The following is a 25,883-nucleotide window of genomic DNA, read 5'->3' on the forward strand; positions in this document are numbered from 1 at the left end:
CTCCGAACGACTGCTGCCCTCCTTCGGTCCTACGGGACGTCTGTCTCAAACTACCCGACTGCATTCTACCCCTACTGAATGGCTCTCTCAGCACCGGTATTGTCCCCAGCTCCTTCAAGGAGGCCATTTTAGTGCCTCTCCTGAAGAAACCTGGTGTGGACCCGGCGGAACTCTCTAACTACCGTCCCATATCGCTTTTGCCCTACTTTTCCAAATTAGTGGAGGCCCACGTCACCCGGTGTCTTTCCAACTTCATCGAGACCTCCTGCCACCTGGAGCCTAATCAGGCCGGCTTTAGGCCAGCCCATTCCACCGAGGCCATTATCCTAGCAGTCTTGGACACGCTGAGGAGGAACGCTGACACAGGGATCCCCCAGGCCCTCGTACTCCTGGATCTGTCGGCCGCGTTCGACACGGTTGACCACAACATCCTCCTTCACCGTGTCGAGCGGACAGGCATCCAGGGTCCTGCCCTCAAATGGACCCAGTCCTTTCTGACCGGCAGAACACAAGCCGTCCGCTAGGGCCCCTACACAGCGTCCAAAACCCCCACGACCTGTGGAGTCCCTCAGGGTTCTTCCCTGTCACCCCTATTATTTAACCTCTACCTCCGTCCCCTGATTCACTCGCTTCAGAGCTGGGACATCACAGTGTACAACTACGCTGACGACCTGCAGATCATCTTCCCACTCAACTCCTTGGATGCTGTGAACAACTTCCATTCCGCCATGATACACATCCAGGAGTGGATGAACTACAACCAATTAAAATTAAATCCTGGTAAAACTGAGCTCCTTCTCCCCGGCTCCAGCCCCTCCCACTGGGGTCCGCAGTTCTGGCCTAATAAACTAGCCCCCCCCCCCCCCCCCCCCCGGTCCCTGTGAAATCAGTAAAAAGTCTTGGTGTGACCATCGATACCGAACTCTCCCTCAGATCTCATGTGGGCGCTGTGATCTCCTCATGTACGTTCCAGCTTCGCAAAATCCGTAAAGTAAGTCACCTACTACCACCAGCCGCTCTGGTCCAGGTTATCATCTCCCTGGTACTATCCCGCCTGGACTTTTCCAACTCCCTGTACTACAGACTCCCAAAATCATTGCTGCATCGCCTTCAGGTCGTGCAGAACCAAGCAGCCCGTCTCATCTACAAAACTCCCAAATGGCAATCGGCCAAACCTCTGCTACACAAACTGCACTGGCTACCTATAGAACAAAGGGCGGCCTTCAAGCTGGGCTGCCTCACGTTCAAATCCCTCCACTGTTCCAGCCCCACCTGCCTGACAACACTCATCAATCCACACCGTCCAACGCGCAATCTTCGTTCAGCTCTCCTCAACCTGCTTGCTGTCCCCAAAACCAAAACCAACAAATTCGGCGGCCGTCGGTTTGCCCACCTTGCCCCCAAATTTTGGAATCCTCTTCCCCTGACCATCAAATCCAGTAGCTCCCTCCTTCATTTCAGAAAACTGCTCAAAACCTTCCTTTTTCCCCCACTCGGCTAAATTCCGCCTCCTCTGACCCCAGACTCACCTCTGTCTTACAGCGCCAGGAAACCCACGGTGTCAGTGCGCTCTATAAATTCCACTCAACATAACATAACATAAACAAAAAGCAGGCAGGTGGAAGGGGCACAGGACGGATAGTGATCCATGTTTCAAAGGGGTGAAAATGGCCAGGTGACTGAGTGCTCCCAGTGCAAGGTTTCCAACTGCAGCTAGCCAGATATGCCAGGAGGGCTTATCTGCTGTGACGTCCTTAAAAAGGAAGAGCTCAGTGTGATGTCTGGCTGTGCGTACTCCAAGTGCACTGTGGAAATGATGGATGTGAACCGGGTCCCCAGAGTTTGAATCTACAGCCTTTGTGCAGCCTAAAGGATGTCAAGGCAGGGTCAAAGAGACACCAGGAAATCAGCAGCCAGGTTGTGACCGAGCACACAAAGGCACCGTAAGTGATGGTGAACAGTTTGTTTTCGGTCAGCTCCTAGCAGAGCCACAAGCCTCACTCGGTCCACGAGCCAAACCATCTGGATTCAGTGAGCACACACTCTTATGCCTCTCGTAGGTCTGCCCCCACCCCCAGCGATATCAAAACCCCCCGCCAGCCCCCTCTGCACCTACCCAGATTCACAGTTGCCTCTGCTGGTGTGCCACCGAGCTGAGCAGCACATTGATGGGGAAAGAGGCTTCCAAGGTGAGGGGACCTGCTCTGGCTCATCAGGGGGCCATGGCTCCAAGACAGGGCCAGTTAGGGACAGGCAGCGAGGCTGCTTCCACGGTCCCTGGATGTGCAGCATGTACCGGGCCCAAAACCTCACAGGTCCTAAATGGAAGTGACCAGAAAACGTAGACCCACAAGTATATGTGTATGCCAGAATCTCCCAGAACAAGGTGTAGGTCCCCACTGTGGTGGAGAATACACACTAGTTGTTAAAATACCCCTCACACACCAAAAGGGCCCTTGGTGTCACGCTTCATCATAGGGGTCTTCCCGCCCCTCTACGGGACGGGGCGTGCTACAACCTACGTATGCGTGGGAGCACTGTTGTTATGGGACAACTATGTGTAACGTAGGGGTGTGAGAGGAAGGGTCTGGAGTGAATGGAAAAAGTGAGATAAAAAATACCTGGCTCGTCGGGCTAGAAGACTTTAATATACCTATGAGCTGGTATTAATAAAAGGTGGGGGGAGGAGGTGTATGTGCCTCAATGAGCTGTGCCTCCTATGTCTGCCGACATGTTTCGAAGCTCCCCAAGCTTCTTCATCAGGACCATAAGGATCCCTTCCTAAACTCACAGTGGCGTGTAATAACGTGAAAAAATGAAAAAAATGTGTGTGAAAGGAAAAATATTCATAAAAAGTATATATATATGTATAGTGCCTCAATGGGTCTTTATGGTCAAAATACCTGCAAAAAAACACAAAAGGGGAGATAAAAACATATATTCTCTGCTAGATGTATAATCCATCGTGAGCATTCAGTGACCTGAAAAAAAGTGATAGAATAATCTGCTTTTATCTTTTATCAGGTAATGTTACGTGTCTTAGTGCGACGTAGGATAAACAAAAGTACACTGACAGAACAAAACACACATAAAACATAAAACACACACTCTATGCAAATAGAACAACACACCATTGGTTATTAATATCCAATATCTATATGCTGGCCGTTATTTGGTGGTAAGGCAAGAAAGATAAACATACTTAAATACAAAGCATCATGAGCCTGATGGACGGGTGGTTGGAGTGCCTGATAGGCTATCTATAGAAAGAAAAATAATAAAGGTATACCCAACAAGGGTTAGTCACAAATGACACAAGGTCCTCCTGACTGAAAAATGGGAGGATTACCATAACGGCTATGCCGTACTTACGACTCCCGGGTTCACTGCCCTGTGGAATACAACCTCCCCGTGTGGCTCCGTTGTACAACTGAGTGCGGGGTTGGGTTCGTTTTAAATACCGGATTTGACCGGTATCGCTGAATGGCAGTGGCGCGAAAGTAGGTAAGTTGAGCGTGAAGATGAGGCTCCTCTAGCTCCGCCATGAGTGACCCGGAACCGGAAGTATCCGGATCCGTGCAAAAAAACGGGTATCCGAAAGGTGACTAATAATGAAATGGCCGTAATTGTGTGTACGGCACTTCTGGTGGGAACTATAGATTAATCTGATTATGACACAACCGGCAAAATAGCAGAGGCCTCCCTGGTCATCTTTCCTACGAATGAAATCAACAATTGCTAAAAGCACTGATTCGGTGCTGTGACTGCTCCTAAACCTGTTTTGAGAAGGGTCCAGGAGTTCTTGGTCTGTGAGGTACTGGGCCAATGCCTCGTTGATAGGATTCTCTAGGATTTTAGCTGGGGCAGGCAACAAAGAGATTGAGCACAGATCTTTTAAATCAGCTGAATCCCCACTGGGCTTTTACTTCAGTGGAATGACAACTGCCTCCTTCCAACCCCGAGGATACACACCAGTCTCCAAGACCAGACAATAGACCTTCTGCAAGGCATCCGCAATAAGGTTAGGGCCCAGCTGCGGGCATGGATCATCCGGTGAGGCCGGGAGTTGATTCTTCCATGAAGAGCCTTAATTTTAGGCGCAAGCAACAGGGAGAACCTGGTTAAGCAGCTGCAAATAGGCAGTTCTGAAGTAACACCTTTCCCACTGGGGACGATAGACCTCTCCTTCTGTTCTGGCACCCTGAAATCAGTTGAGATGCCAGGAAAGCCTTCAATAATCTTCATGATCTTGTCGCTAAAGGACTCTGCTACCTTATTACAGAAAAAGTGGGAGTTTTCTATTGGCTGGTGTATAGGAGGCAACAAGAGCATAAAACCGTCTTGATGAGTTCTTTAGGAATTTTGTTTGCAGATCTTATCGTCTGAGCGAAGTACAATAGTGACTCCTAATTTACACTTATGAATTTGGGAATAAGCTCCCTGTGTTTGTTTTTCTCTTCCGAATCGAAAGCCAATCTCCATCTCAGTTCCTGTCTCCTACTCTGCTTTGGGAAGTCCTTAATCTCTTCTGAAAACCATGAAGCAGATAGTTCCCTCCTGCCCTTAGGCTTAGCTCTGACTAGAGGTGAAACCTCCTCAATGGCTGACCTAATCCAATTGTTAGGATTCTCTGCAGGGGAACCTGGACTGCTAACGTCCTTCTCCTTAAATTTCACAAAAAGGCTTCAGCAAAATTGTCAACTGAGATTTGTCTCCATTTTCCAACACTGTTTGCAATTTCCTGTGTGCTTTCCAACATATGTTCCATGCGCTCACTAAACATCACCATACTATGGTCAGGCCACCTTAACGGTAGACAATCACCCACAATCAGGGTCTCTTGGTTGGAAAAAAACCCCATCCAAATTGTGACCGGCTCTATGGGTCATAGCATTAACCCGTTGACTAAAGTTGAAACTGTGCATAAGATACACGAAAGCCCTGGTGTGGCGATTGCCCTCTTCTTCTGGAATGGAGGTTGACATCCCCCAAGAAGGTGAAGTTACCTCAAGAAATAAAGGGCTCAAGCACTTAATAACCAGCTCAGAATGCACTGCTTTTTAGGAGGACCAGGTGGAAGGTAGGTCAGCAGCCCCACTGGATCAAAGATTGTTTGTTTTCAATTTTAAAAATACCCCACCTTCAATGATGGCTCTAACGTACAGCTCAGCTGCTCCCTAAAAATGATAGCAAGTCCTCCCCCCTCCGTGTGCTCCTATCAAGCTTCACCACCGCATACAGCGATGGAGTGCAACTGCAAAGTGCTGTTCCGAATCCTCCATGGCCCATGTCTCAGTGATAAACAAACAATCTAACTGAGATATCCCAACCATCTGAATACTCTCTATACTATGTTTTATGAGAGAGCAGGAGTTGACTAACGCAGAGTGTATGGCCTCCTGTGTCCTCATCACATCTCTAGTGTGCTCATCCCTGCCATACCAAGGTGACACTCTCTCCAGAGGCAGCACCCCCTAGACTCTGAACTCATAGAGGTCCAATTACAAGAAGGGAAACACCACGGTCCCACTATCCTGGGGTCCATGCCTTCCCCTCTCCCACAACTCACGTTCTGCTCAAAGTTCATTCGAGCCAGCCTAGTGTAGCTCAAACGATCTTTGGCTGTACAAAAACTGACCGCATCCCTGGCCCCTGGTCCCGCACTGGCACGGACAGGCGTAGACTGACTTTCTGGCAACTTTAAAAGCCAGAGGCAATCACATACTGCACAAATGAGCACCAAACACTAGAACCCTCACCCTATAGTGCGTATAGAGCGTGGTGGCACTACAAAAATGGCTGTCAATTGAAAGAACAGGCCTGAGATTTCACATAATGGCACTAAATTAAAATCACAGAAAATCACAACAGAAGCAACAATTAAGTCAGTAAAAGTAAGATTAAAAAAACGGCGTTAGCCTACAAGGCCGGCCATGGCACAGTAGTCTCTCCAGGCCCGCATCTGCGCATCTGTGTGTTTAAATGCTGGGGTCAAGCACATACTGCGGAACATTAAACTAGTATATATAAAATGTTCAATAAAACAAAAATGCACACTATAATCTGAGTTCACATAGATCGATTGACTAAGCAGACATTGCCAAAGGACTATCACAAGTCCTTCTTCTGTTGACTAAATACTATTATTCCCTGCGAGCCTGCAATGGTCATTTTAGCTCTGACTCCCCCGGGAGTTATACCTATAATGGAGTTGGCCACCCCTCTATCCTGGATTATATCATAGTAGAAACCAGGATGTGGGGCCAGGTTAAGGACTTCATTGTCCAGCTGTGCCATGATAGTGATCATAATTCTTTCATACTTGAACTCATTTTGCCAACGACTAGGGATGAACCAGCAGAAGCATCCGCTATTGATGACAGACTGACACTAACCAACAACAGGCCGAAAGTCAGGTGGACCTGGCTAGAAAAATCCCATGAAGAAATGGCTTTCCTATTTGAAGCCATTACACCCAACCTTGAGGCCATGTCAGAGCTTGTAAAGTCAGGAGACATCGCTGCCTCCCTTACAGAGGTTGCAAAGATCAATGAGACCCCCACCTCCAAGCTGGAGGAGGTGTTTTGGACAGCGTGTGCAAGGGGACATGGGAGGATGCCGAAGCAGTCATGGTTCAATGGAAGTTGTCGGGTGGCAAAAAAGGCATTGATAGAGACCATAAAATCCAAGTGTAATATTGCAGTAAAATCAGCAAGGTCCCTCTATAAAACCACCATTGCATCTGCTAATCGGCATGGGAAATGGATCAATGGGATAGTTTGAAACTGGCCCTGGAGACAAGAGATATGAAAACATTCTGGATCATTATATCTACAGGTAGCAACAAAGGAAAGGCGACCTTCGAGCCAAACATAGCGGCCGATAGTTGGAAAGAGCATTTTTTGGTTCTTTATGCTTCATATGCTGTTGAGGCCAGTAGCCTGACTTCAGCTAATCCGACCCCCTCGGTGTCTGAAATAGCTATCCCCGAGATCACTCTGTCAGAAGTCACAATAGCCCTTGGTAGAATAGTTCCTGGGAAAGCTGTAGGCCCGGACAAGATACCAGGGAATCTTTATCGGGCAGAACCCAAGATTTGGGGTCCTTATTTTTGGGTGTTTGTTAATGCCATTTTACAGGGAATGGCCCTTCCTGCAACCTGGTCAGGTGCTGAGATCCTTCCGGTATACAAAAAGGGATCACCTCTATTACCTACAAACTACAGACCGATCAATTTGATCAATGTTTCACAAAAAGTATTTACCAGGATTTTATTAGATCATCTGCAATCTTGGTTGGAGGAACATAAGATCATGACGCCCTTGCAGGCCGGCTTTAGAGAAAAAACATCAACAATAGACCAGATTTTCAGGCTCCAACTCCTTTATTGGAAAACAGTACATCTCGAATGAGGTTGCCTGTATTTGGTCTTTGTGGACCTCAAGTGTGCATTTGACCTGGTACCCAGAGATGCTTTGTGGAGGGTTCTGAGTGAACTAGGACTTCCCTTCTATCTTTTGGATATATTGAGAAGGTTACACAATGGTAACTATGCCCAAATTAGGTATGGGAAAAATGGGGAACTCATGACGCCCATCCCTGTCAACAGGGGAGTAAGACAGGGATGTGTGCTTGCCCCTACCCTGTTCTGCATCTACATCAATGGACTAGTAAGTGCACTGAGTGAACTTAAGGACATAGACGCCCCCAAACTAGCGCACAAGCTAATTCCGGCCATGATGTTTGAAGACAATACCCTACTCCTCTCCAAGTCTCCTATGGGTATCCAGAGAATTTTAGACGGGTTTTGTGAGTTCCGTTGGTCTATGGGGTTGGAGATCAACATCCAAAAAACAAAATGTATGGTCTTCAACCCCAATAGATCAACCCGCCCTAACCCATGCATGAACGGTACTCCCCTAGAGCGGGTATCTATATTTGACTACCTGGGGCTTACACTTACTGAAAAAATGGCCTGGGGGCCTCAAATAGATAAGTCAAATCTTAAACTGGCTCAGACCGCAGGTGGCCTGGCCAAGTTCCATAGAAAGTTGTTCCATAAGCTGGTTAGTTCAGTCATGGAGATCTATAAAACCCAGCTTAGGAGTGCTGCCCTATATGGGGCTGAACTCTGGGGGCACTCTCACCTTAGGCCCATTGTTAAAACAGAGAACAGCTTTCTTAGGCAGTTATTCAGATTACCGGTGAGTTCCCCTCTGATTCCACTGCGTATGGATCTAGGGGTGAGACCCATCGCAGAGGAAATTGGCTGCAGACCTCTACTATTTTGAGACTCCTCGGCATAGAAAAGCTGTCATGGTTTGCACGTATTAGGGAAGATCTTTGTGCAATTGCCAGAGACGATCTTTGGGATAATCCAGATACAGCCTGTCTGAGAATCTCGCATAAACAATTAGTTACCAGTTGTTGGGGTGGCAAACTCGATAAACTCCTTGAAGATTCTATCACTGGTTCTCTTACATCAAACTTTCTGGATGTGAAGGTTACGTATAATATTGAGCCATGCCTAGATTAAATCCGACCGGCATTAGCCAGGAAACTGTATGTGCAGTTTCGGCATGGCTGCCTTCCCTTGCGTTCCATCACCAACAAGTGGTCCAGTGGTACTTCATTGAGGTGTCCTGCATGTAGCTCTGGTGAGGAGTCTGGACTCCATGTTTTCTTCTTTTGCCAGGGATACCATACAGTTAGTCACAGATGGTTGATCCAGTTGTGTAGGAACCTTGGCACAACCCAGTGCAAAGAAGCATTCAGGCTCCTAAAATGTAACACTGAACTTCACATTGTCTATGCAGTATCTCGTTTTTTAAGCTCAATGTGGTGGTCACGGGTGGGCTATGTGATTAACCTTCGCATTGTTTTCATCTCAAGTACCATCTTGACCTATAATTTGTTTTTACCATGATTCTAGCCTTTTTAACTGTTTTAGCAATGTTTGTATCTTTTTGTGTCTGTTCTTTTATGGTGTATAAACCGAAATAAAGAAATATATGATGATGACTATTATTCTCTGTATGTCTGTATATTCATGTTAGCAAAAATATGCTGATGTCCTGTTCGCTATCAAAAATAAGTATTAGAATAAGTACAGAGCAACTGCAAGCACACTGAATTTGATCTTTGTGTTTTTACAATAGTTTAAGGGGGCTTATTTTTCACAGTTTTACTATAAATCCTTCCCCCTAAAGCCGTACCAGGACCCCCCCCACGTATGAGTAGGTGTGGGTGGTAAACTTTTCTCCTTCAGCAGATCTTGTTGAGTTTTCCCCACTGCACGCTCTGCTTGGAGCACAGAGTTTCGGAAAAACTCTTACCAACTGACGCATTGCAGACTTTTCTCGTGCGCGAGCAAGAAACTTAAGCGAAAGACCACCTCCTGGTGAGATTTCTCAATGCGGGAGGTTGCAGCAGGTCGCTACCGTTCAAGTTGATAAAGCTGCCACTCATTGTGTGAAAACTGCCACTCAAGTAGAAAGTCAACTCGAGCAGCATAAAAAAGACGTGCCCTCTGGGGAAATTCGCACTAATTTCACAGCATGGAACAAGCTCCCTGAGCTAGAAATCAGCACGAGCAGTGTGACGTACCGCAACTCTGCCACTCACAGAAAACTGTGGAATCTTGTGGAGTTATTGGTTAACTCTACGGAATTCTGGGGAGTGAAACTTGCATGTTCTGCCCAGGCCTAATTATGAGCCATCCACTTAGCCAACATCACTTCAAATGATGGCACTTCAAGAAATTGTGAATGTGGTTTGGTTCGTTATTTAAATATGTATTATATATATATAGCAATCTGCATTGAAGAATGAGTGGATATATAAATATAAATATCAGGATGGAGGATTTAGGAGCAGTGTGATTGACCGTTTACTTGACTAATTTACAGTGACTAAACTGTGTGAATATCTGTATCACTTTGTCAGTTGTTGTGTAAACTGCTGCACCAGTTGGTTACTAGCTACGTGAAAGTCTATATTAGTTATTGATTAGTTAACTGAGTATTTGTATGGGAGAGTGAATGTGTGTGTGGTTCGGTGGGGGGTGTGTGACTGCCCAAAGATGTGTGAATGCTTGATTCAGTAGGTATATGAGGTTAAAACTACATGTTATAACAGATGAGTGAATATCTTTATGGGTGTGGTGATGAGCAAATATATCTCTCAATGGTACATGTCCAACAAACTAGAAAAATAAAAAGCAGTGTATGTGACAGTTGTTGTATATAAATAAGTATACATAAGACTCCGTGATTGTATGAGTGACTGTATGGATAACTGTATACTTGTAATAGTGATTTTATACCACACTAAGTATGAGTTACTATCTATATGAATAAATGAAGTGGTGTTTGTATAAGTGTGTAGCTGACTAAATGTAAGTATGATCCATTGTCTGCATAAGTGAGTAGGATGACTGCATAAGTGAATAGGATGTGTGCTGGTGTGTAATGACGATATAGGTGTATAAGTATATTTGATAGTGTTCTATTGATCATAGACAGCATGTATAAGTGAATTAGTGAGTGATTAGATGTGTGTGTAGATCTAGGACTCACTGAGTGGGTTTTTAGAAAGTTGTATTGGTGTGTCAATGGATTCAAATATGGTACTCTGTATTTTACAGTGAGTGATGAAAGGTTATACTAGTGTATGATGAGGTGCATCTGATTGTCACGTGGATGATGTCATCAGTGATGTCATTTGAGATGTCATCAGTGATGTCATCAGTGATGTCACTGACCATGTCATGAATGATGTAATATGTGATATCATCAGCAGTGGATTGCGGGCACGCAAGTTATAGTTAGCAGAACTAACTATAACAGAGGAATTTCAATGGTTTTGTACGAGTGAAATGTCCAGCTAACTATAGCAGCCCTGAAACCTATGGTTTTTTCAGTGAATTTCTAAGGTTTTTAAAATGCTAATTCCTAACTATAACATGTCTGAAACCTATGTTTTTTTCAGTGAATTTCGAAGGTTTTTTAAATGTAATAATAGTATATGTATTTTTTTTTATACTGATTTTCTAGTTTTTTTAACTGTTTATTTTTACATATTTTATTTTTTAAATTACATTATATATTTTTAATATAAATTGAAATAAAAATGTTTTTTAAAATATTGAAACTGAAATATTGTTTTTTGTTGTTGAATGTATAAGTGCAGAACTATAAGTGTGTTGGTTAGTTAGGGGACTGCATGCATATTGGATAGGGGTTTGAAGCAGTCCATGTGCTAAGATTAGAGTACTGCAAGGAGAGTGCCTGCGTGAATTTATAAGTTATTGGGTTTTGGCGCAGTGAATGGATTACTACATGGTGCTGAATGGGTCACTGGAGAAGTGCAAGGGGAGTGACCGGGTATTTGCTGGAGTGTATAGATAGTGACTGGGGAATTGAAGGTGTGAAAGAAAGGTGTGGAGGTGGTTAGAGGACTGCATGAATAGTGGATAGGGGTTTGAAGCAGTCCATGTGCTAAAGCCTGGCTCGCTGGATGAGTTCTTGGGTACTGACTGAATGATTAGACTACTGCAAGGAGAGTGCCTGGGTGAATTTATAAGTGTTTGGGTTTTGGCGCAGTGAATGGATTAGTACATGGTGCTGAATGGGTCACTAGAGTGCAAGGGGAGTGAGTCCTAGAGCCAGTGCTATGCTAACAGACACTTAGAATACAGTGAAAACACCTACATACACTAGGGAACACTATGCGTTGGGGTCCCCCTGTGATTAGAATGACCTCCTCTGTAAGCCCCTAGTATATAATAGGGCAGGGGGATTTAAAAATACCACTTAAAACGTCCCACAGGGCGCGTTTGCACACTGGTGAAGGGAGGGGGAGGCTAAACTGACGTGTGCAATCATGCCCTGTGGTCGTTTTAATTTGGGGGATAATGTCCCCTTGAATCCTGAGTGTCTCTTGGGTTCAACTAGCCCACCAGGTACCTCCAGTTAGTGCCACAGAGCTGAGTTGCAGAGAGGTGTGAAAAGTGGCACGGCCTGCACTACCTCTCTGCAATGCAGCGCAGTGGCGTTTACTGGCCCTCAGGATTGAAGGCAAATAATTTCCCCATCTTAAAACCCGCCACAGGGCATGTTTGCACACATAGCCTCAGGCCCCGTCCCCTCCCTTCACCACTGTGTAAATGTGCCCTGTGGCCGTTTTAATTTGGGAGATTAAGTTCCCTTGAATCCTGAGTGTCCCTTGGGTCCAACTAGCAAACTAGCCCACTAGGTACCTCCAGTAAGCACCACAGAGCTGCGTTGCAGAGAGGTGTGAAAAGTGGCACGGCCTGGGCCACCTCTCTGAAACACAGCGCAGTGGCGCTTACTGGAAGCACCTGGTGGGCTAGTTGGCCCCCTGGGGCTCTCAGAATTTAAGGGGAATTATTTCCCCAGCCTATGACGCGCCACAGGGCGTGTTTTCACACGTCATCTCAGGCCCCATCCCCTCCCTTCACCACTGTAAACGCGCCCTGTGGCCGTTTTAAGTTGGCAGATTAAGTCCCCGTGAATCCTGAGGGTCCCTAGGGTCAAACTAGCCCACTAGGTACCTCCAGTAAGCGCCACAGAGCTGCGGTGCAGGTAGGTGTAAAAAGGGGCGTGGTCTCTGAACACATGTCTGCAAAGCAGCTCCCTGGCGCATACTTGAGATACCTGGTGGGCTAGTTGGCCCTCTGGGACCCTCAGTATTGAAGGGGAATTAATTCCCCAACTTCCAACTCGCCAGGGGGTGCGTTTGCACAATGGTGAAGGAAGGGGGCGTGGCCTGAGGTGACATGTGTGCAAACTTTGCCCTGTGGCGCATTGTAAGTTGGGGAATTAATTCCTCTTCAATCCTGAGGGTCCCTGGGGACCAACTAGCCCACCAGGTACCTCCTGTATGCGCCAGGGAGCTGCGTTGCAGAGAGGTGTTCAGAGGCCACGCCCCTTTTCTCAACACTCAGCAACGCAGCTCTGTGGCGCTTACTGAAGGTACCTGATGGGCTAGTTGGCCCCCAGGGATCCTCAGGATTGAAGAGGAATTAATTCCTCAACTTAAAACGCGCTACAGGGCCTGTTTGCACACATGTCACCTCAGGCCCCGCCCCGTCTCTTCATCACTGTGCAAACGCACCCCGTGGCGCGTTTTAAGTTGGGGGATTAACTCCCCTTGAATCCTGAGGGTCCCTGGGGTGCAACTAGCCCACCAGCTACCTCCATTAAGCGCCACAGATCTGCATTGCAGAGAGGTGTAAAAAGGGGCGTGGCCTTAGAACACCTCTCTGCAATGCAGCCCGCTGGCGCATACTGGAGGTTCCTGGTGGGCTAGTTGGCCCCCAGGGACCCCCAGTATTCAAGGGGAATTTGTTCCCCTTCTGCAAACACGCCAGAGGGCGCCTCCTAAGGCTGTTGATTCTTACCGATTGTTCGTTTGTGTATTCTTCCCAAAGCTCTATTTACCTCTGGGTATCTCTTGCTTGTGATCTGTTTCCATGTAAAACCATGTAACCATCATTCAGTGTGCTTCCTCCTTGAATATCTCTATGGTGCTTGTCGGACGAGGCCCCATTCATGAATGCTAATAAATGACCTATGGTTTGTACTTCACTCCAGTGTCGATTCCTCCTTACTTGTTAAGAACCCGTGGACGAAGAGGTGACCCTTCACCAGTGGGTTTTAATAAATCTGCTTCCACACAGGAAGTTCCTTCACTTTACAGTAGCCGAGAGCCACTTTCAATTCAAATTCCTCCCTTTCGGCCTCAGATCGGCACCAAGAGGTAGCGGCCTTCCTCAGAAGACAACAGCACCAGGTGTTTCCCTACCTAGACAACTGGTTGAAAAAAGTCCCTTCCAAAACAACAGGCAGGAATTCTGTGACAGCCTGTACAAAGCTCTTCAAAGGTCTAGGTCTTACCCTCAACAGGGAAAAGTCAAACTTGCTTCCTTCCTAGAACGCCATTTTTCTGGTAGCCATATTGGACACATCCCTGAACAGAGCATTTCCATCACTAGAAAGAAAAGGCAAACTGATGTTGATGGCGCGTCTCCTCCTAAAAAGGTCACTTTCAGTTTGCCTCTACAAGTCCGTTCTGGGATCCATTTCGTCCTGCATTCCTCTGATACCCCACTGCAGGCTACGAATGCGTCCTCTTCAGGAGCAATTGGACTTACAGTGGCATCAGGTGAAAGGATCTTTTGAAGACATGATCACAGTAACTTCGCCAATGAGACAAGCTGCCTCATGGTGGATTCACAAGGTGAACATTTCTTAGGGTCTCTCTTTGCTGGTCACCCCAGTTCCTCAGATACTTACAACTGATGCATCTCTAGAAGGTTGGGGAGCGATCTTACAGAACCTCCAAATAAGTGGTTGATGGCAACAGCATCATAGTCTTTTGCACATCAATTTGCTGGAGCTAAGAGCGATTCACCTAGCCCTACAGGTATTTCTCCCAAGAATAAAAAAATTGTTGGTTCTGATCAGAACAGACAATACCACGGCCATGCATTACGGCAACAAACAGGGCGGCACGAGATCCCGTCTGTTGTCTGTGGAAGCTCAAAGTATCTGGGAATGGGCGATCCTACATGGGGTTTAGCTGAAAGCTGAGCATCTTCCAAGGAATCTCAACAAAACAGCAGATACACTAAGCAGACTAAAGTCAGTCTGCCATGAGTGGTAGCTGGACCAGAGGACGCTGGCGACATCTTCTGGCTTAGGGGTAGGACATCCATAGATCTGTTTGTGACACCGAAGAACAAAAAATACCAGTACTTCGCAAGCTGGCATCACCATCCGGGATCCTGGTGGCGTGTGTTTTCGATGGTATGGTCAGGTGTCTTTGTCTATGCTTTTCTCCCCATTCCTCTTCTCCTGAGGCTTCTCAGGAAGTTGAAGGCAGAACCCTGCAAAATGATCCTCACAGCACCGTACTGGCCTCACCAGTACTGGTACACAGAGCTTCTTCTTCTGTTGGTGGAGCAACCGATTCCCTTGGATCCTATCCCATCATTGCTGACGATGTCCCAGGGCCAAGTGCTGCATCTGGATCCCAAATCCCTTCAATTATCAGCTAGGCTCCTGAGCACAGAAAGTTTGTTTTACCTGAATCTGTCTTCCGAGTGTAGAGACATCCTTTCCCAGGCTCATGCTCAGAGTACGAACAAGACATACCAAATGAAGTTGAAGAGGTTCTGATTCTGGTGCCAAAAATTGGGAGTTCACCCTTTCTCTTCCTCGGCTCAGGAGATTCTTCCTTATATCCTTTCCTTTGTAAAAGCTGGTTTAGCTCATGCATCCATCAAAGTTCATCTTGCAGCCATCTCTCGTTTCAGAAAAACGTCTTCAGGCCCTTCTCTATGGTCAGTAAGGATAATAAAACAATTCATGAAGGGGCTTTTTCGGGTTTTCCCTCCGATCAAACCTCCTCCTCCACTCTGGCACCTTAATATAATCTTGGCTCAGCTCATGAAACATCCTTTCGAGCCTTATAAGGCACCATAAACCAATGTATAGACAGAGATACTCTGTAGTGGGTGGTTGGTAAAAAAGAATAGGAAATCTTGGGAAACCTTAGCCTCATTGTGAATGAACTTTGAATTATGTCTGCACATTAATTGTACTTACAGAGGGAGAATGTTATAGCTCCTTTTGGACAAAATCACTGTAAATCCACGGTCTAGGAGGTACTCTTTTCCAGAAACTTTTAGAAAGATGGCATCTGGTTCAAGTTTGGTGTCTCTGGAATCCAAATTTTAAATGCTAACTTATGGTGGAGTCGGATTTAAAATTACGAAAGTTGGCATTTTCTTGCCTTATCCATTGGTGCCTGCAGTCTATCTGACTGGGTGTAGTGTGCAGCGGGGCTATTGAATATTCCTCCTAGACAGCCACACATAATGGAAGTTTAGGTGTGACTGAGTGGGACATCACTGGCAGGATGGGAGGGAGGAGTTGGGTCCAGCCTCACTTACACCTGAATAGGCTGTGTTGTGTCTCCCCAAAAAGAGCCTAACGACTCTGCATTCTCACTTCAACCAGCTTGGAGCAAGGGCACACAATGCTTAAAAAGCAGCTCCCACCTTTCAGAACCAGGACATCAGGATATAAAAAGTAGACCTCAGACACCAACTCTTCAGTACACTTCTGGACCTGTAGGTACTCTGCCAGGAAGGAGGAGTGCTGTACTGCTGAAGAACTGCCACTATGCTGAGCAGCTATGTTTCCTTTATACAAAACTAGAAGTCTCCTACACAGTGAGCAAGACAATGCATGATCTTTACCACAACACAAATCACCAATACACACACTAAGGGATTTAACTCAAATTAGACTGTTCGATTCCATCTTGAAAATCTCCAGTAATGCCCATTTTCAGATTTATAACCTATTGTTGGCTGTCTGAGAAGACATTTCAAAAGAAAACATTTACAAATGATAGTAGGGTTTTAAAATAGTTTTGAGGGTTACGACATCTGAACATATTGTTTCTTACATATCTTTAAAGCCTTTGTATAAAACTGCATTGAATGTATTACTATTTTATAGACCCCTCACCATTATATTGCAAGGACCCCTCACCATTATATTGCAAGGACCTTAATGCATTTGCTACAAAAAAAAACCAGGACAATGATTGAGAGGTTTTAGAAAAGTACTAGAAGTGTGAATGTGACAGATCAGTTTGAAACACGTAAACTATTTATGACTATATGAACAGAAATCTCCCATGAATATCATATTTTCACACATTGTGCAAAATGTAATAAGAATATTTAAAAAATTCTCCCAGGTAGCTAATACTACCCTTTCTGAGTTGTCTTTATCTGTCTAGTTTCACCAGTAGGCAATGTAGAAATATTTTACACATCCTGAAAACAAGATTACATTAGACTTCTCTATATGTTTTCTGATAGGTATTTTGATCAAAGCAATATGTAAGTTTATAAATTGAGCAGTAAAACATGGATCTTGTATAACATGTAATTCTAGAGAGCTCATATTAGTTTGTTTTTGTGTACCCAGATAATCTCCAAAAAGAAATAGGTGAGTGTAATGGTATTTCTATTAATACAGCGGCATTGGATGCTTTATGATCTCTTCAAGTGGTATTTTGCTGTCACTGTACACGGTAGATCATCTATCCCAGTTCATGCTTGGAAATAGCTTTTGTGGCACCATAATCAGGAACCTTAGTGGCTTCTTGCCTAAAGCTCTCAACTTCTGAACTCCTTCTATTTGTAGATGCTCTGATTCTGGAATATTGTCTAGAAAGACATTAACAGTTTCTGAAATAAGTACTGAAATGAAAGATTGGGCTAGAGGACTGAAATACAAATGTTCCCTTCTCTTGATTAATATCATACTATAAGTGAAGGGCCCAATGTCACATTGCCATCCTCTCCTAGACCATTAGGTTGTACTGACGCCATTGGATTTGCTCTACTGTTTTCAGCTCCTAGATATGTACCAGGTTTTCTTATGAAAAGTTCCAATCCTGCTTCTGATTATTTGGACCCATTCCTCTGAGTTGATGTAATTTCTATTTGGCATCTGACAGGGTTTGATCCTTGTCTGTCTTAGGGCTGCCTTGCCTCTATATCTAAGAATAAGCATCTTCATACACTTGTAAACTGGGCAATGTCAGGCTCGTTGTGGAAGAACATCTTTCTAGTTTCCTGCAGCATATAGGGGGACAGAGAGGTATCATTTACAGTTTGGCAGATAATGGGAACCGTCAAAAATTGACAAATGCTCCACCCTGTCAATCTTGTGAATCCCTTTGATTTAATCCCCTGGTTGAAAACCACAGCCTGGTGGCCTACCTATCACTGGCCGCCAGGTCATAGTTATGGATTCCTCGCCATATTTAGAGGATAGCTGTTATAACTAAATTTCCAATCTCAGAAAAGTCATGTGAGGCTTCACAAACCTCAGTTTGTAAATCTATAAATGACTCAGTGCATAGGGACAAAATTCCCTGTGCGTTATAGTCCGTGATTCTTCATTAACAAACTTCCACCTTTTGTAGGTTTTTATTTCAATACTAAAAATTCATGAGCAGGCGAAACAAAGCCATTGTGGCTCTATAGGGTTCTCTATATTCAGTCGGACAATTTTTCAGGAGCTGCACTCTAGGATTAGGATGGGTATATTATGTTACATTATACAGATTTGTATGGCGCAAGTTATCACTCGAGGGTATCCAGGTACTGGAGCAGGAGCGTAGCTCTGGTTGTGCCGGAGCAGGAGCTGAGGATTTACATTGTTATTGTGGCCTTAATTTGAGCATTTCTTTTCAGTTCAAGTAAGCTTCATAGCATCTTAGTGTAGGATTCGTACAAGGCAGGTGGCTGAACAGCATCCATTCACTTTTCATCATCAAGAAGCATCTGAAATATTCCAAGATTTCCCAACTGACACATCTGAGAAGTATAGTCGTGGCCTACAAGTTATACCTTATTGCTGCTGATGTGAGTGGGCATACATTTCATCTATTCTAGGGGATACATAAGATGCAAATAGAGGAATGAGACAGAGGCAGGCCTATGGTAAAGGGATAAAACTAAATTGAATGAACCTGGGGGTATTCAGGCGCTGAATCAGACTGAGAGACAGAGTTTGTTTATGGAAAATGGGGAGATGCTATTTAGTGAATAGCCAGGTTTTTAGGTTTTTCCTGAATTCTAATAAGTTTGCTTTGTTCTTGAGGTCTATGGGGAGCAACTTCCACAGCCACGCTGTGCAGGTTACGATCCCTTCCTCCCCCCAGTTAACTAGTTTCAATTTAGGGAATACAAGGTTTCCACTGGAAGATGAGCGACGAGACCGGGCTGAAATGTAATGTTCGGAGCGCTGTCTCAAATACGAAGGGTCAAGTAATAACGCTGCCGTGTTCTGCAGTGTCTGCAACTTGTGCAAGAATCTTTTGAATGTTGATGAAGAGTGCATTGCACTAATGCAACTTAGAGGAAATGAGAGCCATAACTACAGTTTTTTGCAAGGTCATTGGAACGTAGGGCAAGACTTTTCTGAGGATTTTCAAGACATAAAAGCAGGAAGATGTAGTGTGCTTTATCCGTCCTTCGAAGGATAGCTTAGTGTTGATGATTAGTCCCAAATCTTTTACTTCACTCCTTGGGGTAGGCAGGGTTCCAAGTTCTTGAGGCCACCAGTTAGGAGACCAAAAGGATGGGTTATTGCCAAACAGTAAAACCTCAGTTTTTGAGGAGTTGAACTTCAGGCAGCTATTCTGCATCCAGCTGCTATGTGGAGCATGCAATCGTGAAATTGAACTGCCGTGGCCTCAGGGTTACCTGCTATCGACACAACAATCTGCGTGTCATCAGCGTAGGAGACCAGCGCAAAACCATGAGATTTGATCGGTGCTGCCAGCGGGGTAACATACAGATTAAATAGAGTGGGGCTCAGGAATGAACCCTGGGGCACTGCGCATGTCAGTGAGAAAGCTGGTGATGTAAAGTCTCCTAAAGACACTGTTTGAATTTGGTCGACTTGGAAGGGTGTTAAGAATTTGAGTGCTTTGTCGTTTATACCAAACGATCCACGTCGGTCGATTGGGAGAGTATGGTTAAGTGTGTTGAACATGGTTGAATATTCTAATAAGAGCAGGCCCGCATTGCTCCTGCGATCTGTTGTCTGTTTGACTTCCTCAGTGGCTGTGACCAGTGCCAGCTCAGTGCTGTGGTGAATACGGAAACCAAACTGAGTTAGATAGAGACTCTAATTATTGTCTATAAAAGTTGCCAGCCCTTGATTGTTGGTCTCTTGGCTATCATTTAAAGTGGTAATATGGGCCTTTATTTAACTTTAGATCCCTCACAGACTGTACCTGATGGTTATTCTGTAAGAGACCTCGGAAGGGACACACACAGTGTTGATCATACAAATACAAATAGCATCCCCCTTCCTGTCCTAGCCTAGAACTTTCATAGACAATCCCTTTGCTGTTCTGGTGGGATTAGCCCAGTATGCTGAAATGCTTTTAGATGTAACCAGAATGTTGTTAGAAATGACCTAAAATGGTATTAGGAGAAATGGCTCTGTCCACAGTGACGAAACAGAAAGTAAGTCAACTATTGTTTTTGTATTGTGTTGTCTTTTAGTGGCACTCATTTGAATCAAGAAAGTAACAAGGGCAGCTATTTTGGGATTTAGGCTCATCATTGTTTTTTTATGTGTCATTTATGACCTGTATAGCTCTTTTCTTATTTCAATCTTTAATAATATTGTGAAATATATATTTTATGCACCATATTATGAAAGTATCATGTATTCTGAATGAGTGCACAAACGCAATTTTTTCACACAGCCACTAAAAGGAACACTTGGTTGTAGGTCTTGTAATGTTCTAAATGCACATTAATTTGTTCTGTTCAATGCTGACTGTCAAATGCTCATTGTGGTGTGACACTTTTGAGCTCATCATTTTTAATATCATGCCCTTAATTTTTGTAAATAGCTTGAATTTAGAGAATTTCACCACAGTTGCTATAATATTGACGAGAGGAACAAGTCTTGAAAGTTTGCCTTTGAAATTTGGAGTAATGGAGTATTAAATCTGCACAAGTAACACATTTGTCCCTATTTCAGAAACTCTCCAGAAGGAAAAAGGTATGTGAATTGCATTGATACAAAGGTGAGAGTAAGAACAAATCAAGTCAAGATAGTGTACTTCTGTTAAGCTACTTGCCTGAAGAATGTTACTGCCTATCTTGCATCATTTGTTTATAATGATGTTGGGAGCGATATTTTGCTTTATAGAGGGGCTATTAGCCGGACTATGTCTCCTTTATACAAAAACAGAAGGCTCCTACGCAAGGCTGGGCCCACTCTGCACCGCAACACTAAACACCAAGACACACACTAAACACCAAGACAGACACTCAATTTAGACACTTCAACTCCATCTTAAAAAATATTCAGAAATGCCCATTTTCAAATTCATAAATGAAGTGTTGGCTATTCCAGCAGACAGTAGAATTTCAAAAAGATTGTAGGTTTAAAAAAAATACTTTTAAGGTTCTCAAAATCTTAACATTTAGTTTATTTCATATCCTTGAAGCCTTTCTATAGAATGCATTGAATTTATTACTTATTTACAGACCCACTAACCAATATAGTGCAAGTCAACTTGATATTCATATACTTGACTGAGGAATTTTAGAAAAGTATAAAAATTGTGAATGTAATAGGTCAGTTTGAAATGCATAGATTATCTATGACTACACAAACAGAAATATCACTTGAATAGTACATTTCAGACATTTTGCAAAGAGTAATACAAATATTTAGAAACTCCTACCTGATAGCTAAATACTACCCTTTCTGACTTGTCTTTATCTGTCAAGTTTCACCAGTAGGCAATGTAGAAATAAATTACACATCTTCAGAACAAGAATACATTATCCTTCTCTATATTTTCACTGATAGATGATTTAATTAAAGCAAGAAGTGAGTTTATAAATGAGCAATAAGTGATGGATCTTATATTAAAACAAATTCTAAGGAGCTCACGTTAAGTTTTTTTTTTGTGTACACAGATAATCTCCAAAAAGATAAAGGTGAGTGTGATGGTCTTTTTATTAATACAGTGGCATTGGATGCTTTATGAACTCTTCAAGTGGTATTTTGCTGTCGCTGTACACAGTAGATTGTCAATCCCAGTTTAACCTTGGACACTGTTTTTATGGCATCATAACATGGAACCTTAGTGGCATCTTGCCTAAAGCTCTCAAATTTTGATAACATTTCATTCCTAGATGCTCTGATTCTGGAATATTATCTACAAAGACATTAACAGATTCTGAAACGAGTGCTGAAATAGAGGAATACAATACACATTTCCTCTTCTCCTCTTCACATTACTGGGCTTGGTTGACAGTTGGGCTTTTGTGTATTCCTCCTAGGCAGCCACACATAATGGGAGATTAAGTGTGACTGTATGAGCAATCAAAGGCAGGTTGGGAGGGAGGAGTTGTGCACCGCCACTAGGCTGTGTCGTGTCTCACCACAAAGGCCCAACGGCCGCGCATTGTCTCTTCAGCCAGCTTGGAGCCAGGGCAGGGGAGGGATGGAATTCTCTGCTCTTTAAAGACAATGTCTAGAAGCTTCTACCACCTTTCAGAACCAGGGCATCAATATATAAAAAGGCAACCTCAGATACCAAATCTTCAGTACACTTCTGGACCTGGGATACTCTGTCAGGAAAAAGTACTGTTGTGCTGCTGGAGGACTGCCACTCTGATGGACTGCTGCTGTGAAGGAACTGCGGACCTGCTATGCTGAACTGCTGCCATCTTACCTGGGTGACAAGGACTGAACCTACATCTTTTGAACCCAGAACACAGAGTGTCTACAAGGGCCAGATGGCTGGCCTCCTGATCTGAAGCCTCAGGCATATAACAGGCTTGGAACCACCATGCACCTGGCCTCTGCCGTCTGTGAGTCTAACCTGCCAAGTGGTGCTACTCAAGTCCTTGACCCTTGGAAGTGGACCTAAGGTGCTTGCCAGCTGAACCAATGCATCTTCTCTGAGTGGCACATCACCGAGCAAAATAGGCACATCTCATCTGCGGAGTCGCACATCCCTGAGCAGAATGGACACTTTACCACTGCGGCGTGGATTGGATCCTTCAAAAAGACCCTCTTCACCTCCGCAGTCCTCAGGACCGACGCATCATTCTAACGGTGCTGTGCGGGGCATCCACAGACCATGTCCTCGATCTCATGTCGAAGGCAATCTCGACGACAGTGATGGACAGAGCATCGCAGCTCCTTGGAACTGAACCTGTGCCAGCTGAATGCCACATACCGGATAGCGGACTTCGCATCATAAGCCCTGTTGACTGGATTCTCAACAACGATGCAACAGGACCTCACACCACAGCCTTGCCACATCTCGAACCAACATATCGCTTCGGCTGCGCTGCACATCTTTTATGCAGATCCACGTAACTCTCTGCAACCAGGATTTCGGGTACTCTGTTCAACAGGCCTAACTGGGTCCCTGTAGCCAGCCTGCACGCCATAACTCAGGACCATTTCGTGGATCGCTGGGGTTAAATAGCTACAACAAGCCAAATGCAGCCCTGATTCACGTTTGTGGCGCTTGGCCTGACTAATAAGCTTATGCACTCAGTGCGATTCTAAGCACTTTCGTCCCCAATAGAATATCCAGAAGTATTTTCCAAGTGACTTTTGGCTCAGTAAATTACAAGCATTGAGCTCTCACGTCATTGCAACTTTTGTCCATACGTTCGGTTTTGGAAGAGCATCCAAATATACAGCTCTTTATTCCTCTTTCGTGTGACCACTCTCTGCTGATATGGCTGAGCACCCCTGAACAACTTAGAATCCCTCGGCCCCTCTGTAATTTAATTACAGGTACTCCGCATTCATCGAACATTACCTTTTTTTTTTTTTTGAAACCTTTATTACAGAAGTCAAAAGAGATACAAAAATGGGCCTACAACCTTCGGGCCGGCCGCTAGCAAACAATAAGAGCATAGAATACAAGTGGGAAACACACGCTGCAGCGTGAGAGAGATCACAGGAGTTGGAAAGAAAAAACATTGGCGGCCACACCGTCCGGACCCCCCATATGGCGGTTCCATTTTTATGTAAGAAATAACAAACAAATCCACAAGGCAGCAAGAAGGCGAAGCAGCAGTATGAGCTCCCCTGGGGAGGACCCTACCGATCCACAGGAAAAGCGGGGGGGACAGGCCGGAGCGGAAACAAAGTGGACTCAGTACCCAGAACCAAGGAGACAAGGAGACTAGGGAGACGGGGCCAGTGCCAGATCAGGCGTCATTGGCGGGGTACAAATTCCGCCACGGTAGGAGTTCCAGGGGCCCCATACTTTCACCCATTTCCCAGGCTTACCTCTCGCGACATACACCACTTTTTCCCGAAACATACACCAATCCATGTTGTCCTTCCATGCCGAGATCGTTGGAGACCTCTGGGAGCCCCACAATTGCGCTATGTCACGCTTGGCCACCATATAGCCCAGAGTCACCCACCACGTCTGCGGCAATGAGTAATCAGTCGGCTCCCACACATTTAGCAGACACCTCCTCGCCTCAGGAAGCATCGGCACATGTGTGACCGCCTGCAACACCGCATGCACACCACGCCAGAATCGCGCCACCTCCGGACATTCCCACAAAATATGGACGAAGGTCCCTAAGGAACCACACCCACGCTTACACAACCCATCCACGGAATATCCCATACGCTTCAGACCCGGCCCCGTAACATAGACCCTATGGAGTATTTTGAGCTGGACGAAGCGAAGGCGGGCCGGTATGGCCACCTCTTTCGGGGAGGCCACCGCAGACACCCAGTCCTCGTGGTCCAGCTCCAATCCATCGGCGACCCACGCCTCACGAAGGCCAGTCAACAGTCCCGAGCGATCGTTGATGAGCTTTTTGTAAATCAAGGAAATCGTGCCGTCCGGCACATGCCCATCTAGCACTCTATCTTCCAGAGGGGAGTACTCCGGGATGGAGGCAACATCCGGGAATACGGAGACCAGCGCGTGACGGACCTGTAGATATCGAAAGTACTCCCTGTCCTGCAACTGGAATTCCGTCTGCAGCACATCGAACGTTTTGAATCCCCCCCTCGTCCAGAGATTGCCCACCCTGCTGATGCCTATCATGTCCCACTTCTCAAAGCCCTTCGAGGTCCACAGGGAGCCCAGCCGCTCAGAGGCATACAGTGGCGTCGCCCGGGTCAATCGATCCTTCCACCCCATCGCCAAGTTTGCCGCGTGCCACACCCGTACCATGACCCGCGTAGGGCCCGTCAGACGCGCGTCGAGCGATCGAGAATAAAGCGCCCGATTATAGTCACCACCCGGCAGCAATAGTTTATCCATCTCAAAGGCCGGGTTTAGAGCGGGCCCGTAAAGGCCGTGGTTTATCGCGGCCAGCTGGGAGGCCCAGTAGTACCGTTTGATGTCTGGGAGGGCGACCCCCCCGTCATACCACGGGAGTGTCAGCTTCGCAAGGGCGATACGCGGCCTCCCATCCCAGAATAGGTGGCGCTGCAGACTCTCCACCTCGCGAAAGTAGCGCGCCGGGACAACGTCCATCGTGTTCTGTAGAGCATATAGGAAACGTGGCAGCGACATCATCTTAAACAATGCCGCACGGCCAAGCGATGAGAGCGGCAAGCGCCTCCAACGCGCCACGTCCTCCTTCAGGCGCTGGAGGGGGGGGAGCAAATTTTGTTTATATCGGGCCTCAGCGTCCAGGGTGATAAAGATACCCAGGTACTTAAATCCCTGCGGAGCGACCTGGATAGGGCAGCCCCGCGGTAGGATAGGAGTCTCCCCGGAGAGGACATACACACAGGATTTAGCCCAGTTGATGACTAGGCCAGAATTGCGGCCAAAGGAATGCAAAACATCCACTACTACAATCAGCGATTTACGCGGGGAAGCAAGGTATAAAAGGATATCATCTGCGTAAAGGGATACGCGATCCTCATACTCAGGGGTCCAACGGAGACCACGAATGGAAGGATCCCACCGCAGCCACTCCGCCAGGGGCTCCAAGGCAAGCGCGAAGAGGAGCGGCGACAGCGGGCAGCCCTGCCGCGTACCCCTGCCCAGCTCAAACGGAGCCGACACTCTACCGTTCACCACCACCTGCGCCAGAGGTCCGGAGTATAACAGTTTCACCCAACCAATGAATCCCGGGCCGAAACCAAACTTCGCCAGCATCGCCCAAATATATGGCCACTCAAGCGTGTCGAACGCCATAGTGGCGTCCAAGGACGCCAAAATGGCCGGCTCTCGTATGAACGGGACCCGCGCGAGCACCCCATGCAAACGCCGCAGATTAA

At 45.7% G+C, this 25,883-nt stretch overlaps 1 protein-coding gene across 1 annotated transcript in view; it reads left to right on the forward strand.

Moving 5' to 3' along the window:
* The window catches only part of LOC146770460 (butyrophilin subfamily 2 member A2-like), a 301,560-nt gene that overhangs the window by 186,654 nt on the left and 89,023 nt on the right, over positions 1–25,883 (forward strand). The window contains exons 6-8 of the mRNA XM_085640442.1: positions 17,031–17,051; positions 20,619–20,639; positions 21,569–21,589. Coding sequence (XP_085496568.1) covers positions 17,031–17,051; positions 20,619–20,639; positions 21,569–21,589 — 63 coding nt within the window. The remainder of the gene's footprint in view (positions 1–17,030; positions 17,052–20,618; positions 20,640–21,568; positions 21,590–25,883) is intronic.

Source organism: Triturus cristatus, unplaced genomic scaffold, assembly GCF_964204655.1.
Source record: "Triturus cristatus unplaced genomic scaffold, aTriCri1.1 SCAFFOLD_205, whole genome shotgun sequence".
Classification (NCBI taxonomy): Eukaryota; Metazoa; Chordata; class Amphibia; order Caudata; family Salamandridae; genus Triturus; species Triturus cristatus.